Genomic DNA, 13411 nt, shown 5'->3' with positions numbered 1-13411 from the left:
AAAATTATATAAAGTAATAGATTGGGATCGTGAATTTTAGGGTTTGAATTTAGATATGTGACTTTGAAAGAAATTCAATATATTATCCACACAAACAAAAATTAAAATTTGAATTTCATGCACCCATATGCAAATTGAGAATTAAAAATCTAGAAAATATTTAAAATATGTTTTTGAGATTTTTTATATTAATTTGGAAAAAATATAAAATAATATGATATTTTTGTAATTATAAAATAGAAATCGAAAATAATTAATTGTTGCTGCCAAGAATCGTATAGCTTTTATTAAACAGCCCTTTGACCGCGACCACCTAAAAATAAGCAAACAAGAATGATTTGGAGGACCCATAGTGTACTTCGGGAGATCGCTTCAATGTCTAAGTTAGGGAATGTGAGGTTCAGATTGTAAGAGTAAGTGAAGAGTGAGTGAGAATGAGATGTTTACCTCCTATTGGGATCCCCTTTTTATAATGGTAGAGATAGACCCTCCTTTAGTTTGGCCTTTATAAGTGTGTCATATAATGGTAGAGATAGACCCTCCTTTAGTTTGGCCTTTATAAGTGTGTCATTATGCTTAGGGGAGTTATGGGCAATTTAAGGGCGATTATGCAAGATATCAATAATGGCTCTTTTAACTGTATCGGGGATTATAGTTAACCTAAGGGCGGTTATGTGAGACATCAAATGGTGGTCTTATAACTATTTAACCATATCAGCATACTTATCAATTTTGGGTGTATATGTTGCCCCTACACTATCGAATATTTGAAATAAATTTCTTTTATTTAAGAGTTTTAATTCGAATTAGACCCCGAGTGATTTAGCTTAACTGGAGCCAGCTATAGGACTTCCTAGCCCTACCCCCTATCGGCCTTATCCGAGCCAATGAAGGGGTCACTTCGGCTCAACTAAGTTGATTCAATAACAATCCAACGTTTTCTAAGCTGAAACCAAGTTAATTTGGAATTGCCCAAACCGGTGGTTTAACTATTAAACTTAAACCGAGTCGGATGCTATGCCATCTAGCTCAATCTGAGCCAGCCGCTATATCCTTCGATTGAATACAAACCAATGGCTATTTTTGAGTTAAGCATTTTGCTATCCAGCTCAATCCAATCGGGTAAGTGAACATTCACCTTGATCCGAGTTGATTATTGTATAACTTAACCCAATCTGAGTCGATATTCATGCTGTTTAGCCTAGTTCGAGCTAACTTTCTCATTATTCGGCTTGATATGAGCAAACATGCTCACTATTCACCTCAATCACATCTTTCAACTCAATATGAGCCTATGTGTTCACCTTTTTACTTAATCTAAGCTGGTTTCTACTGCAATCGACTTAATCCTAGACGATCTATATACTGCTAAACTCAATCCGAGCTAGTATATTTCATATTTTGGCTCAATATGAGTCGGAGTCTATAGTAATCGACTCAACCCAAGCTGATCTCTTTACTACTCAACTCAATCCAAGCGAGCTCTCCACCATTCAGCTCAATTTGAGCCTATGTGTAGTGCCCCGAACCCGAAAGGGGCCTGGAGTGCTACATTTTCGTTAATAAATAATCCATACATACATATATATATATATATATATATATATATATATATATATATATATCTGATACCATAATTATAGCGATCTGAACCCGAAAGGGGGTCCCGGGTATCCCTGTCCACAACTCAATTTAAAACATGCAACGGAAGATAATTAAACCTCAATACTTTACCTGAGTTCAAAAACCCATGATAGTACACATGTACCTCCAAATCTTAATATTTCATCCCAAAATAGACAAAAACATGACAAACCCAGTGTCTCGCAAGCACTTATAATAACTATATAATCTAATCCCAACCTCGTAGCTCGCTAAACTCAATTCCTTGTAGGTCCTAAAATATGAGATGGAAATTGGGGTGATACACTTCTCATTAAGACGAATTAGATTATCATTAGTGTCTGGCTAACATAAGTTTTAGTGTGAACAAAATACATCCATTTATTTAACTGTAAGTGAAATGGAATTTGAAAATTGTACTCACACCTATATCATTGAAAATACATGTAGTGACTCCAAAATAAAAAAATAATTTTTAATTAAACCTTATAATAGAATATTATATTAATATAATATAATATAATAAATAATAATAATAATATTATTATTATTATTATTATATATATATATATATATAACAATCGGATTGATTAAATTTTCAACTCACTTTCTCTCTCCTCGATTTCTCGGCGAAATCGACGCCAATTGAAGAACGGAAAATATCCCTAGATTTCAAATTCAACCACCAACATTTTAACCAGAGTGGATTCATCATTTGGGCATTGTAGGCACCACTCCTGGGATAAGGTAAGGAGAATAGGTTATATTAGGCATATTTTTAAATATTCTCAATTAAATCTGCATATATGAATTTAATTATATTTATGTGATTTAAATATATGCTTGGGCTTGGGGATATTTTGGAATTAGATTAAATTGCGGGGATTATATGTTATAAATTAAATTTATATATGGGAAGTGGATCATACATGCGTTTTCTTTAAAATTTAATTAGTTAACAAGAGCGTGTGAGCCTAGGGATGTTAGGATAGTAATTATCCCGAGATTGAGCTGATTAAATTAGGGTATGTGAATACATGGATTTGTGCGAACACCACAGGCACTGCTTTAGGATCCATGCAGGCATTTCTCTAGGAATTAGGTAAGATGATAGATTATGTCAGGTATTTTTAGAAAATTTACCAATTTTAATGTAGTATTTGTTTACATAAATTATATCTATGATTTTTTTGGGAATTCAGGCATTTATAAATGGCATTCATGAACTAACGTATATTTTTGGGAAAACAAGCATATTGAGTTGAGTAAACCCTAGAAGAAGATTTAATACTATTTTTCAGCGAAACATATTTTTTTCAAGCAGATAGTATATTTTAGAATAATACCCAAACTGTGTGGCCTGAGTATGAATATTTTATGGAATAGATAAGCATGTTAGATTATTTTCGTGATTAAACGAAACATGTGTGGTTTGATAATGATTTTTCATAAAATGTTAAAAATATTACGAAAATTATGATATGATTAGCTTAGCCGGCCTAGTGTCGTGCAGTTTAGCTAGCCTAGTTGTAGTAACCCGGATAATTATAGAAATTTAATAATAAAATAAAAAGAGAAAAAGGAAATTTCAAAGGAGACTCAGCAGGGTCTCGTTGACGAATGCTCTTCTTAGGCTCGTCAACGTGGACGCGTGTCTCGTCGATGAGAACTTACCGAGAGGGCTGATTTCAGGGTTTGAAACTCGTCGATGAGTGTTAGGTGTTCATTGACGAACCCCCTTCTTGGACCCGTTGACGAGATAACGTGGCTCTTCGACAAGGCCACATGGACAAGCACTTTATATAACGCCAAAAATCACATTTTTGCGAGGATTGCATGCCAGGCTCTCTCTCTCTCTCTCTCTCTCTCTCAAATTCGTTCTTGTCTCCTTCTCTCTACGATTTCGACTTCGTTCTTTGCCGGTTCAACGACCAGAAGCCGCCACATTACTCCTGGGAAGATTCTCTTCAAGTCTACTAGAGTAGATCGTTGGTTAGGCCAACTTGGGTACCATCCCAAAATCATGGTAAGTAGATTATTTGGGTATTTTTAGTATTACCAGGTTTATCTAAGTCTAGATTTTGTATTGTATGAGGATATATTGGAGTTTTGTGAGGTAACATTGGGGTGTTGTATTTTTAGGATTATGGTGTTTTTAGGACCCTGCAGGTAAGCGTTGAGGACCCCAACGGGAATCTTTCCAGGAGCCTAGGTAAATTATAGTTTAGAAATTCTGAATATGTGGAATTGGGGAAAATATGAATGTGATAATTATTATAGTAAATTCAGTTGTGTGACTAGGAATTATATGGGTGTTATTTCAAGGTGTTGAAAATTATGAACACCGCATGCGTGAGATTATAAAATAGTATCTAGAGCTAGATAGTCAGGTAAGGGGAATACATGTTATGCCAACTTTATTAGACATTTTACCAGTATAACATAGTACTCGATCAGAGCATCAAAATTATACAGTTTTACAGAATATATTTATAAAGTTTTATTTAATTGTGTGGCATAAGAAATACTGGAATAATATAGAATATTTATACAAATTTACAGAAACATGATTATATAGTTTTTACAGAGTTATGAGATACAACTTATACAGTTTTATTTATAGGGCTATGACCATATCAAGTTTTACAAATTTACAGTTACATGATTTAATACGTTATGTTTCAGATCATGATTATACAGCGAATTACAAAATATGATCATATAGTATTTTTATAAAACCATGATTATATAGTAATTATACAGTACCATGATTATATAGAATATAAAACCATGACATACAGAAATACAGATTATATAGAGCATAGAGTCATAACATACAGAATTACAGAGTTACAGAATATACAGATATATAGTCATTACAGCGTCATTACTATACAATTGATACAAAATCACGGTTATTACAGAAATATAGAATCATGGTAAAACAGTTAGATTTATATAGAAATATTAATATACAGTATCAAACCCCGATGGAACATAGCAGTTTACAGAGCACGGTACTGTTGCTATACAGTATAGACAGTGCAACCATATGTCTTAGATAGAGTATGATACAACCGATTGTGCCCTCAGGTGGAGTTGTGAGCTCCCTGGTGTCTGGACAGGGTGGAGCGGGCCTTTCGTGATAAAGGCGTACATATATGCATATGGTTAGGCTAACACTGGAAGGCCAACCAGTGTTTAGCCCCGCCTACGAGCCACACAACCCAGTCATGAGGGGGTAAGTCATGACATATAGCCATTCGAGGGGAAGTTTTACAGATTTATGTATATGTATAGTACATAGAAAGTGAAGATTATTTATTATAGATAGAAGTACTTTCGAATAGATAACTCAGAAATTCTCATATTCTAAATGACATAAGCATGTGTTATTATACAGATGTTTCTTGATATATATTATATACAGTATTAATTAAATGATATATTGTCAACTAACTCATATGCCACACACTGTTAATAACATGTTTCTCCTTATTGAGAGGTGTCTCACCCCAACATTATTAAACATTTCAGGTAATCCAGAAAGGCGAGCAGGGCTGGCTCAGAGGTAGAGATGGTGTTGAGTTGGCATAGTTTTTGGGGTGAGTTTTAGGCTGGTCTGTGGAACCCACAATATTTTTGTGACTTTTGGGAAGTGTTATGTATAAGTGTGTATGGGTACAACTTGGTATATAGTACTCTGGTATTGTATCTTGGAATACGTTGGATATGTATGTACTTTTGCTGCTTAGGTGTTATATGAAATGCACAAGTTACCACGGTCTCGCTCAAGGTCGTAATGATGATAGCTATGCTCATGTAAGGTATTAGGAATTATATTAATATAAAAAAATGGATGAAAATTTCAAGTCATTACACTAGCACTGTGATCAGTTTAGCCGGCCCAGCACCGTGACAAATTAGTCGGCTTAACGCTGTGACAGATTAGCCGGCTTTATGCCCTGACAGCTTAGTCAGCCCAGTGCCGTGACAGTTCAGCCGGCTTATGTCGTAATCAATTATGATATGATAGTTTTTATACAAAAATTATGATATGACCAATTTTATGTAGAAATATGAAAAATAAGATATGTTACAGTTATAATATATGAAATATACTATATGATATCAGAACCTTGATGGACTAGATATGTTTGAGCACAGTACCGTAGCTAGCTAGTAAGATCCGAGAAGTGTTGTGGAGAGCGGGATACCCCCCTGTGTTTAGCCCGAGAAGTGTTGCGGAGAGCAGGATGGGTTCGGACCAAGCTGGGTGTACAGATTAGTTAGTGCAACCACACTTCTTAGATAGAGTGTTGGTATTGGATAGTCAATTAGCCCGTGAAGTGTTGTGGAGAGCAAGATACCCCCTAGGTCCGGCCCGCAAAGTGTTGCAAAGAGCAGGATGGGTTCGGACCAGGTTGGATGGGCAATCGTACTTATAGACTTTATGTTTGACTTAGCAAGGTAGGCCAGTCACTGCTAAGTCCAGCCTACAGGCCGCACAACCCCGTTATGTGAGGTTATTACTTGACGAGATTTATGAAGGTCCCAGGAAAAGTTTTATGTATGTATAGATATATTAAACAATTTACTTACACAGAGGAATGATAAAAAATGTTTATGAAGAAAAGCAAGTATGTTGCTAAATATATAAGTATATATATGAGTACATATTTACATGATTTACCAATTAATTATTTAAAGGTTATAAGTTATGCTACACTAGAACTCATGTTGCCACACACCTACAATAATCTATCCCATCTTACCGAGAGGTGTCTCACCCCTATAATATTTTAACATTTAAGGAGATCTAGGGAACCGATTTTAGAAAGCTTCAGGCAAGATTAGTTAGTAGGGTTTGAAGATAGTGCCGGTGAGACACTAGTGTGTATATGTATATGGATATGTTTGGTAGTACTTTTGGCTGTAGTATTATCCTGGTTTTGGGGACATATGTGTATATATGATATAGTAGTTCTAGAACTCTAGTATTGTATTCAAAATTTATATATAAGTTTCCACTGCATGTTTTATTTGAAATATGGATAGGTCAGGCCGGTATCCACTTGGGGTTCGGGATATTATAGCATGGTATTAGAGTTTAATGTGGAAAAAAAAAAAATACAGCAGAATTTTTTGGGTCGTGATAATACATAATTTCCTTCATAACATAGTTTTGGCTCAATATAACCCATTTTACACATATTCACATATATGCGTAGAAAAACCAACCTTGTTGGGCTAACATCATGTATAACCCCCATGATTGGGTTGAGCGGTCCAAAAACTGAACTTAGCCTTAACTAGCCTGCCACCAAGCTAAGTCAAAAATATCCTGTCTAAAGTACGATTTGCCTACCGCATCCTAGTTCGGACCCAAGAGGGTACCCTACTATTCTTAGGCCAAATCGACTATCTATGGCCTACACTTCCACAACAATGTGGCTACACTAACAATTTCACTAACTATGGTACCGAACTTCATTTACATCAAGTCCCTCGTGGTTCTTAAATCATATAATACAATTTACATAATAAAAACAATAACATAATCTCATGTATCTCAACACGGTATCAAACTGTCATTTCAAATCATCATTTCACAAATTGGTATAAAACCGTCATATTATAACTCGGTATAAAATTGTCATATCATAACTCGGTATCAAATCGTTATTTCATAACTCAGTATCAAACCCTCATTTCATAAATCCACATTATTCTCAACATTTTCTGAGATCAGTATAAAACCATAACTTTTACCATATCATACTGTAAAAACCAATAGGTTTAATTATGCAATAATAATCATTCTCAGGCCACACGATTTGAGTGATATATCATAATATAATAAACTACCCGAAGAAAATATATTTTGCTGAAAATAAGGGTATAATCATCTCTAGGGTTTACTTTAACTCTAAATATATGTTTTACATGAAAAAGGAGATGATTATCCTACTCACTTTAGTTTTTCCCAAATACGTATATAAAAACCAAAATTTTCATTTTCATATGCTTGATTCATTCAGAAAATTATATATAGTATTTCTGTATCCATAAACTTCAGTTTAATCGGTTGACATTTAAAAAATAACTGTTAGATTTGGTGTATTCCCAAGAAGGGGGATGAATTGGGTATTAAAACTTTCTCCCCTAGGTTCAACTAGTTCAACAACAGTATATTCACAACCTAGAGTCAGTCTACTCAAATGCGTCGATAAGTATAATATGTGGAATTTAAATTATGCACATCATTCACACAATAACATACACGTGCGGTAAATATAAAGTGCGGAAATATAAATGGACACACGATATGTTATCGGGGTTCGGCCAACTGTGCCTACGTCCCTGCCTCTAGCTCGCAAGCCCGAAGATTTCACTAATGGCTCACTTAACGGGTGGATCGACATCTAATACAACTAAGTCAATTAGCACAGGGCTGACCTCAACCTTTACAAATTCTCCTTGCGGGGCGGAGAAGGTCCTAGGTCAAATTCATAGGGCTGACTCCAACCTGATCCTTCCGGGTTAGATCAAACCCCCTCAAGCCATGCCTAGAAATACAACAATATGTTCATTCAAATGGTACAGTGATTATGTTTTCATGTAAAGAAGATATGTACCCCAATACATGCAATGACATACACATCAACAATGTAGGTCATGTAAGCTTAGTGATGCAAATAGTTGTGCTAACAACACTCAATATGGTATAATCAGTGATATGCTAAAGAGTGTTCAAAACAAGCAGTATCTTGGAATCTAAGCAAAATAGATTTTAGTAGCAAATCAATATTCCAAAGGTATGAATATGATAATCAAACTAGTTCAAGAAGATTTTCCTCAATGAAATAAGCACAATACTAGTTTGAAAATATTTTGTTTGTTTGAAAAATCTTTGCACAACCAAAAACAAAGCTATTAGACACTTGCAATAACAATGCAAATATCCTAAAATTACTAGGTTATCCCAACACAAGATTTATAATATGAAAATTTGTGGGATAAACCTAAGCTAAACTCTCCAAAAAATAATATCTTATTCACACAAGCAAGTGGGAGTAATAGTAACCTAATATACACTAGCACAATCAATATACTCTCACAATACTAAAATGTATCAAGGGAATAGAAATTTGAGAGTATTTGGGCAAGAATAGGATTTTGAAATAGAGAAGATTTTTGTAAATGATTTTCTACTAATCTTACTTTAATTTTGCAAATGAGCCCCTATATATAGAGAATGGCAAAATTATAACTGTTGAGGACTTTATGGGTATTATTAAATTTGTTTTAAAACCAATTAGGAAAATTAACCCAGTTTACTTAATTTTAACCCCTGTAAAAATTAATTTAACCCGAGAAGTTCGGGTGCCCGGTCTGAGGTTCGGGTACTCGAATAGACTCAGTTAAAAAAAACATTTTTAAATAGTTCGGTCACCCGAGTTTAGGTTTGGTTGCTTGAACAAAAGTCATAAACATTTGCCGCGCGGTTCGAGTGCCCGAAACAAAGTTCGGTCGCCCGAGCCCTTCTTGAATAGAAAAGTTCGACAGCCTGAGTTGGTGAAAAGCAACCTTCTAAGGGTTTGGTCACCTAAGGGAGATAGGGTCATTTTATGTTCAGTCGCCCGAAGTCTGGTCAAATTGCTGACTTTCTAGTAGTTCGGGCGCCTGAGGAGTTTTGAACGCTTGAGGTTCGATCGCCCAACCTCTCATATACTTACCCTATTTTATTTCAATTCTTTCCCTTGATAATGTAAGAGATTATGGGGACTTTGTGCACAATGTGTAGGAACCTAGGATCTTTTCAAGTACGCCTAAAAACCTAGCATCGATAGACCGAAGGGTGCCCTAAAGTCATTCGGTCCCTATGGTCAATCTACGATCATTTTGAGCTTACAAAACTTACATGCATGACATGCAGAGATTATTACAGACCGTTCATACTTAAATATTACAGACCCAATAATAGTGAAATGAATTATACCATGAAAATAGTCTTCAAGGTCTTCAGGCTTCACTTCAGGTTGCCGCATGCCATTATATGAGTATTTGCCAATAGGAACCTGCACACAAACTTGACAACCATTAAATACCTGAGTATTTGTCATAATCAAAACAGGGTATGACCCATGGGGTCAACAACTAACATAATCTAATCCCCTTACCTATTCCTGAAAATCTGCCTACAACATTCGGAGGAAAACCCTAGCTTCTTAACCTGGCCAAAGAGCTAGGACCGACAAGCCGAGAGGAGGGAGAGAGGGTCGGAGAGCATATGCAGAGAGAGAGTGAGAGGCTCGATTTAGGGAAAGGGTGAGAGATAAAGAGAGAGAGAGAAAGTGAAAACCCTAGGAGAGAGAAAGAGTCAAAATGAAAAATAACTTATAAGATTCTAAATTATAGGCCCTTGGTCCACAGGAAACCGTTGACGGTTTTCCTAAGATTGCCGAAATTGTCAACACTTTGGTTTCATACCAAATCGTGCCCACAAAAAACTTTTGATGGTTTTTATGAGATTCCTTAAACCTTTGATGGTTTGGTCTTTGTACCAAACTGTTTCTTTTCTTTTCTTTTTCTTAGTTCAGGTTCCTACACTATGTGTTCACCTTTTGACTCAATCTGAGCCAGCATCCGAGCCAATATGCTTACTTTTGGGCTCACTTCGAGCTTACTTCTGCATTTTTTTGACTTAATTCAAGCCATTAAGTATGCCTTAAAAAACGTATTATGACCAGTATGACCTTATCCGAGCAGTGCTCGTTAGATGGGACATTGCAGGTAAGCGGTGCCCACCCTCTTTGTTGACTCATGAGCTGAGCTCATCAAATAGGCAAGTCTTCGTGGCCTCATGAAATATGCTCATTAGATGGGCCATTGTAGGAGAGCCGTACTCACTTCTTTGTACCTTATGAGTTATGCTCATTAAGTGGGCAGGTATTTAGGGCTTCACTTCTTTGTGCCTCATGAGTCATACTCTCATGAGTTGTGCTTATTAGATGAGTCATTTTGGGTAAGTTGTGCTCACTTCTTTGTGCCTCATGAGCTGTGCTCATTAAGTGGACAAGTCTTTAGGGCCTCATGGGCTGTGCTCATCAAATGTGCCATTACGGGTGAGCCGTGCTCACCTTTTTGTGCTTTATGAGTTGTGTTCATCAAGTGGGCAAGTCTATAACGCCTTATAAGTTGTGCTTATCATATGGGTCATTACGGATGATTCGTGCTCACTCCTTTGTGCCTCATGAGTCGTGCTCATCAAGTGGGCAAGTATTTAGAGCCTTATGAGTGGTGCTCGTCAGATAGGCCATTACTGGTGAGCCATGCTCACTTCTTCATTGCCTCATAAGTTGTGTTCATCAAATAGGTAGGTCTTTAGGGCCTCATGGGCGGTGCTTATTAGATAGGTCATTATTGGTGAGTCGTGCTCACTCATCTGTTGCCTCATGAGCCGTGCTCATTAAATGAGCAAGTTTTTAGGGTCTCATGAGCGGTGCTCATCAGATGGGCCGTTTTTGGTCTAGGCATGTTAATCCGTTCTGTTGGGATTTGCGTCATTGAGATTTATGCCATTGGGGTTTGCGCCACTAGGGCTCACTCGCCGTGAGTCTATAAGTTGCTTCCTTCTCCTCCATAGTTGCTTCATCTAGGTCCATCAAACTCTTCATTTTCAAATTGGTCCAATTCCTTCTTGTGGCTATGACTTTTTATAGATTGATGTATAGAAGGCTCGTGTATCCCCTATATTGGTTGGGGTTTTTTTTCCCTAGAGAGTTTAAGAAGTCACCCGGTTGAAGAATTGTTGTCAGAGCTGTTACTATTATCCCATGATCCAAGTTTCAAATCGGGCGCATAAACTCTTTTAGTGTCTCTTTTTCTCTTTGGAAAAGACTCATAAGATGAGTTGAGGTTTTTGCCATTTTTCGATTGCTAAAAAAATGCTTGACAAACTACTGCTGAGGTTTTTACACTATTTGCATGTGAAAACTTTCATTTTTATCATATAACTTTTGAAAATATGTCAATTATTTTTTAATTATATAAATTAATATTAAAAATTACTTTTTTAATTATTTTTTTACATTTCTAACTTTTTATTTTGTATATGAAAGAATAAATTAAATTTGGATGTTTGACTTGATTTATAGATCTGTATAAATTTAAATTCAAATCTTAAAATCCATAATCTCAAATATTAACTTGTATAATTTTTGAATAATTTTAAAATAAATTAGCCTTTTTTTGTAATTATTTTGATTTTCAAAAACAAAAAAAATTGCACAACTAATCAACTCCATATTTTTTAACCTTTTTAATACGGATATTAAAAAATAAAAAAACTAAATTTTTTTAGTAATTTCCTAAAATATAAAAAATATTTTCTACAAGTAATAGGTATTTTTTATGAAAAATATTTATAATAAACTATTTTTCACGTATGATTTGAAATCCATCAATCACAAAATATTATATTTATATTTGAATATATTAAGATATTACGGGACTTGTAATTAAAATTATACTAATTTATATTAATAATAAATTAAGTGCCACATTTCAAAGTAGTTTTGTTTTCGGTACATAAACCTGAGCTGCATTGTAACAAAACGTCTGGAAGCAATGTCATCAATCCGACTTCTTCTCGAAAAGTTAATGGCATATCAACCGTTGATTCACAAATTCAATGAAACTAAATTCTATGGCCAAGAAATGCCCTGTCAGCGATCCGCGTGAAAACATCATAAACCAATCAAGACCCATCATCTTCCAGCTATATATAGAAACGCAACCCCGAATCGATTTGACTCACTCAGCACCTTCTCAGATATTTTGGTCTATCATTTCAGCTTCTCAGAGTTTTCCTCTCCGAATACTACCAATTTGTTTTAATGGCGCCAAAGGCCGAGAAGAAGCCCGCCGAGAAGAAGCCGGCGGCCTCGACGGAGGAGAAGAAGGCCGCGGCGGCGGAGAAAGCCCCAGCGGCGGAGAAAAAGCCCAAGGCCGGGAAGAAGTTGTCGAAGGACGCAGCGTCTGGCGACAAGAAGAAGAAGCGGGCGAAGAAGAGCGTCGAGACTTACAAGATCTACATCTTCAAGGTCCTGAAGCAGGTGCACCCTGATATCGGGATCTCGAGCAAGGCCATGGGTATCATGAACAGCTTCATCAACGACATCTTCGAGAAGCTCGCTCAGGAAGCCTCGCGGCTCGCTCGCTACAACAAGAAGCCCACCATCACGTCTCGCGAGATCCAGACGGCCGTCAGGCTTGTTCTGCCTGGCGAGTTGGCTAAGCATGCGGTGTCCGAGGGTACGAAGGCTGTCACGAAGTTCACGAGTTCTTGAATCAGATAGATCCGTCGATTATCAGATGTGAAGATGTTTTCCGAAGTTAATATTTCTAGGGATAAGATTTCATCAGATATGACTGTTTTTAGGGTTTCTTCTTCATAGTTTTTTTCGGTCGAATTTTCTCTTGATTCTGAATTCGGATCTGTTAGATCTGTATGTTTGCTTTGGATGAATACATCTTTATATTTCTGTGACTATCTGTGCTTCTTCGATTAAAAGACCCACCGAGACAGTAACTGCACTATGTGTTTTCTACTGGGCTTCTTGTATCCAGATTGAATTTCGGACGGCTAAGTACAACACGTAAGCATACTTCTCAGAAAAAAAACCAAGATACCAGTACATTGCTATAATTTCTTTTGAACTCTTATGATGGCCTTTAGGGGGAGATTAGGCTTCGTGAGTGTTGGAATTCATTCAACTTTATG

The 13411-nt window shown here is 36.2% G+C and overlaps 1 protein-coding gene across 1 annotated transcript; it reads left to right on the top strand.

Moving 5' to 3' along the window:
* Positions 1-12379: 12379 nt before the first annotated feature.
* LOC131149568 (histone H2B.3) lies at positions 12380-13178 on the top strand. Its single transcript, XM_058100124.1, has one exon. The coding sequence runs from the start codon at positions 12525-12527 to the stop codon at positions 12975-12977; it is 453 nt and encodes a 150-aa protein (XP_057956107.1). The 5' UTR covers positions 12380-12524; the 3' UTR covers positions 12978-13178.
* Positions 13179-13411: the final 233 nt, after the last annotated feature.

The sequence above is a fragment of the Malania oleifera genome, chromosome 2 (assembly GCF_029873635.1).
Source record: "Malania oleifera isolate guangnan ecotype guangnan chromosome 2, ASM2987363v1, whole genome shotgun sequence".
NCBI lineage: Eukaryota > Viridiplantae > Streptophyta > Magnoliopsida > Santalales > Ximeniaceae > Malania > Malania oleifera.
The sequence above is the reverse complement of the archived record's forward strand: the minus strand, read 5'-3'. Positions and strand labels throughout refer to the sequence as shown.